Genomic DNA, 4883 nt, shown 5'->3' on the forward strand with positions numbered 1-4883 from the left:
TCTGATTTAGAAGGAAGAGAATGTCTCTCTGAAAAGTTAAGGCAACCTGAGGTGGCCTTGATTCAGTTCTAAGTGGAACAGAGTTTTTGTCCCTTCGAAGGCTCATCAGAGGACTGAGAGTCCAAGACAGTTTCTTTGATAATTTAACTCGAGGTGACCCCTACAAATGGAAAAAAGTCAATGCAAAATCCCACCTCTAATTTATCAAAAATTAAAATTGAATTGAACTGAAGGAAATTTTGTAACTGATTAACTGAATGTTAGATGCAGTTTTGTATTTTACACTTTCTGATCATTTCAGCTTTTAAGTTAAAGAGTTGGTGTGTGTCTTATCATGTGTTCTTTCTTTAGTCTGAACAAAAATGAGTTACATTCTGAYGTCTGATGTAAAAGGTAACACCTCCAGAGGTGTAACCAGGAAGAGATGTACATTATAAGCTCATTTCATTATTATAGTAAGAGGTGGTCAGTGTTTGGCAGAGTCTCTGCTTTAGAGCAGGGCTCCTGTGTTTTGTTTTGATTTAGCTCAAGGTCTTACACTGAGACCTGAGTGCTGTACTGTGAACCTGATTGGAGTCAGAAGATTGAAAATAAAGTTTTAAAGAAGAAATCCAGAGGATTCCTGTTTATTCGGACATACCATATTTTTCCTACAGAACAGTTTCAAACCTTTATTTGGAAAAAGAAAAAAATGAACTGAGTTACAAAGTTTTAGTTATTCAAATGGATTTTTAGGTGATTTTATTATACAAACGAGAAATTGATATTTTCACAACCTCTGAGCAGACAAGGCTATGCCCCCCACCACTTGTGCTCTCTGGGGSCCCCAGGTTGGGAACTACTGTGATAGACATGTAATTATGTTTATATAAACTGACTACATTGTCTCACAATTATTTTATCTTATTAAATGTTCAGAATGATCAGAAATCTGATAACATTTAGATATAAAGTCAAACCATTTTAGAACCATTAGTCATTGAACTAAAGCTAACAGAATATGTTCACCTTATTAAGGATTGTGTTTATTATTTTCTTAAAATTGTTTTATCTGTTGTACAGAATTTGTCCTGATTTCAGCTTTAAAAGAAGTTAATCTTTACCTGCAGGTACTCTGTTTCTGGTATGAAGTAGAACATGTCTGAACAGCTTCGAAAGATCCAGGTGTGGATGTGTCATAAAATAAAGAAATGTTAAAAAATATATTTGAATTAAAAAAACTTTCCTTGTTACTGCAAGATAATGTAAAAGATAAAATCTGTTAAATCTATTAATCTGAAAATTATTTCCTTGAGTTTCTTGCAGTAAATTGTGGCTCTGTCAGTGCTTTTAAGCGGTCTTCTATTCCAGGACAAGTCTGTTCACGTTCAGCCTATTAATAAGCCGAGCAATAGTCACTGAACACATTCCCACTTTAGGATGATCCACTGTGCTCTGCTGCCTGGACTCAGGTTGATTCAAAACACTCAAGAAAATTAAGTTTGCACATCGTCATGGTAGGTGCAAAAAAAAATAAACTTTGCGTGCAACAGTTTTTTGTTTTTCTCTCTTGTTAAATCTAAATTTATGTGCAGATGAAAGCAACAAGTCCCTCCAGTGCTCCCAGGATACATTGGGGATTAGTCGGGGTTTTTGTTTTCTGCTTCAACTTGGCAGCATATTTTGCAGGTGAGTTTTCTAATGTTTGTTCAAAATTAAATCATTAAATATTGCCTGTAAATCCAGCTTTAACTGTGAGTGCGTTCCTCATGTAAACAGACGTTAGAAGTGAGGAGAAACATGTTTCTGACACTGTTCAGTTATTAGTGCAGTCATTTATACAGTTCTGGCTCAGTGGTTAGGARAAAAAAAAACATGCTCATGGATTAATGTGTGATCAGTATATTTGCAGCACGTTTACACTCCTCCATTTTGTTTTGTGGTGTTACAAGTCTGCACTCGTTTTTGTCGAGGTYGTGGTTTTCCATTGTAAAGTCCAAATCTGCAATTATGAAATCCAGCACATTTTCTTTAACAATATAAATTCAASTTTAACTTTCAGCCAGGCCCCCGTTTGGTTTATATAAAAATTTCCACACCCCCACAACCACTGCTCAAACATCTCCAACCAGACACACAGATATYCTGTTTTCAAAAAGCCATTGCAGTCTCTTTCACAGCACAACCTTTTTTGTACAGATAACAAAAAAAGTGTATGCATGGCATTGAGATAATAATGTGTGTCCACAAGATCATTTTAACAGCTGTGTCCCTTTGTGAAAAATATAGATGTTGTTAAAATCAGATTATTATGGTCACAGTACTGTATAATTTTTTGCATTCATTTCCCTGCAGAGATGATTGATTGATTGATTGATTGATTGATTGATTGATTGATTGATTGATTGATTGATTGATTGATTGATTGATTGATTGATTGATTGATTGATTGATTGNGATTGATTGATTGATTGATTGATTGATTGATTGATTGATTGATTGATTGATTGATTGATTGATTTTATTTTAATATAGGAATAAATGACATCTGTCACTTGTGGTAATTCTTAGCATTATAAATATTTCTTTTTTATGTTTCACTGTTCAAAGATACCCCACACTTACTCCTATTCTTATTCTTATTCTTATTCTTATTATTAATAATATTATTAGTGTATGTTTAATCTAAACAGTTCATTTTTTTATGAAATGACAATGAATGTCCTAGGTGTGTCAGAAAACTGATTTTTTTTTTACTGTGTTCCTTAACGTGACATCAGTTTGATTCCTTCCACAGCAAAGGCACGGTGTGTGTGAGAGGAGATAAATTTAAAAAAAAAAACATAAAAAAAAACTTTTTGGAAAAATACAACTCCAGTCAGCACTTGTGTCTTACAGCTGCAACATTTTAACACTAAGAAATACTTCATGCCTGTATTACTTTGTTCTTATATTAAAATAAAATGAAATAAACAATCAATAAATCAAAGGTCTCTGCATGGAAAGAGTGCAAAAATTATACTGTGACCATAAGTTATCTTGTGGTCATGCATTTTTTTTTCATCCACTGTCACTGGATGTGCTCCATACAACTCAACTGATGAAAGTAAAGTGAAATAAACTACAACCTCTTTTAAAAAAAAATACACATTTATAGTATACTTATTTTAAGTGACATTTGATTTACTGGGTATAAAAACCTTTCTGTTATTCTAGCGAAACTTAAGCATTCCTTTTGTTTTTTATTTTCTTTCATAGCACCTCCCCCTGCAATGGCACCCACTCTAGGGGGTGCACGCCCCACTGTGGAAACCACTGACATAAAAACCTTTAGTTTTATATCAACTCATCTACAGATTAGTCATGTCACTTTGATTCATAACAAAATGATTCATCGAATATGTCCCCAGAGACATAACTTCTGTTCTAAATGAGACCATTCACCAGTCAGAGCATAAGATCTTCGATCCAACAGAGAGAGACAGACTGGGTCACTTATGAAAGCATTAGGGAGGGAAACCAGCCAGCAACATGATGCAATTTAATCTTAGCTCCTGGAAATGACCAGATATTTGAGACTCCCAGGCCAAATAATTTTACTGTGTAAAATGTTAATAAAAACAGGATGTATGGTGATGATCTGCAAATTTCATAAACCCGTATTTTATTTTTGCCAAAGAACACAGTCAACACATCAAATCTAACCCTGATTTTATTTTATTTTATTTTATTTTTTCTCTCTGATCAGCCAACAATGACGTGGCTCTGCAGACCAAGTTCTGGGTGTCTGCAAACTGTGGAGAAACTGTGAACCTAATGTGCAACGCCACCGCACCACAGCCGTGGAACATCGACATCAAAAAGTTTTTCTGGCAGTTTGAAAACAAAACGTGTGAGTACGGGCAAAACCCCACGGACAGCGAGTTTTGGTGCGGAAGCACCAACACCACGTTCAGCCGCACCATCACTCTGACCCTGCGGAACGTCACGCCTGCCGATGAGGGGAAATACCTCTGCAAGCTCCACTCAACGATGGGATCATGGAATAACGGAAGCCAGCTGAGAATAGAAGGTGAGGACTTGTTCAAGTGTGGGTTCAGACCTTTGGAAGCGAGGTTCTGTGGAAAAAAATCCAAACAATTCCTTTCTAATATGTCTTCCATCTTTACAGGTTGTGTGGGAAAGTCTGAAACCTCCAAGAATGACTCGTATGTCAAGTGTTCGTTTGAAGGGGTTTACCCCAGCGGGGTGGTTCACTGGTTCTGGGGAAACAAGAACCTAACAGATGTTGCCAGCGTGACGGAAACGAAGGACAAACAAAATCGTTTCAACATTCGAAGCACAATAAAGCTGAGGGAAGGACACCAGAGAGAGCCTTACAACTGCTCACTGTGGAGCCCTTCTCTTGGCAGGTATCTCGTCACTCTGAACTCAGGGTGTTTAATCAAACTTCAGTGGATCTGTGTTGTTGTCATGGTGGTGGTAAGTTTAGTGATGTAAGAGTTTTGACATAATGGTCAGAATGAACATGAGCAACCAACTAAGGGAGGAGCGGGATTCTTAAAAGCCTCTCTTTTTTTGTAAATATTGTCTAATAGTGTTGTTGTGAGGAAATCATGTTTTTTTTTCCTCATTAGAAACTGAAACTGAAAAAGAAAAATATCTGCATCCTAAAATGATTTTTGAAACCATTTTCTACCACTTGATGGCAGCACAGTGTTGTCAAAACTGATGCAAACTAAGCTGAAAATGAAAGCCTTTCTGTTCAAGAAGTTAGATTTATTGCTTTTTTTGTTAAAGTGAGGATTTCTGGATCTTTGATTTTCATCGTAACTCTTCAACAGGCAGGAAAAATAATTACCATTTCTTTATTTGGAGGCCAAACGTATAGGACTGAATCTGAC

At 36.1% G+C, this 4883-nt stretch overlaps 1 protein-coding gene across 1 annotated transcript; it reads left to right on the plus strand.

The window, feature by feature from the left end:
• The first annotated feature begins 1401 nt into the window (after positions 1-1401).
• LOC106534095 (uncharacterized) lies at positions 1402-4877 on the plus strand. The gene is made up of 4 exons (XM_014030607.1): positions 1402-1496; positions 1575-1668; positions 3728-4051; positions 4151-4877. Exons 1-4 carry the CDS (start codon positions 1494-1496, stop codon positions 4477-4479), a joined length of 750 nt encoding a protein of 249 aa, XP_013886061.1. The 5' UTR covers positions 1402-1493; the 3' UTR covers positions 4480-4877.
• The last annotated feature ends 6 nt before the right edge of the window (positions 4878-4883 follow it).

Source organism: Austrofundulus limnaeus, unplaced genomic scaffold (genome assembly GCF_001266775.1).
Source record: "Austrofundulus limnaeus strain Quisiro unplaced genomic scaffold, Austrofundulus_limnaeus-1.0 Scaffold1090, whole genome shotgun sequence".
Classification (NCBI taxonomy): domain Eukaryota; kingdom Metazoa; phylum Chordata; class Actinopteri; order Cyprinodontiformes; family Rivulidae; genus Austrofundulus; species Austrofundulus limnaeus.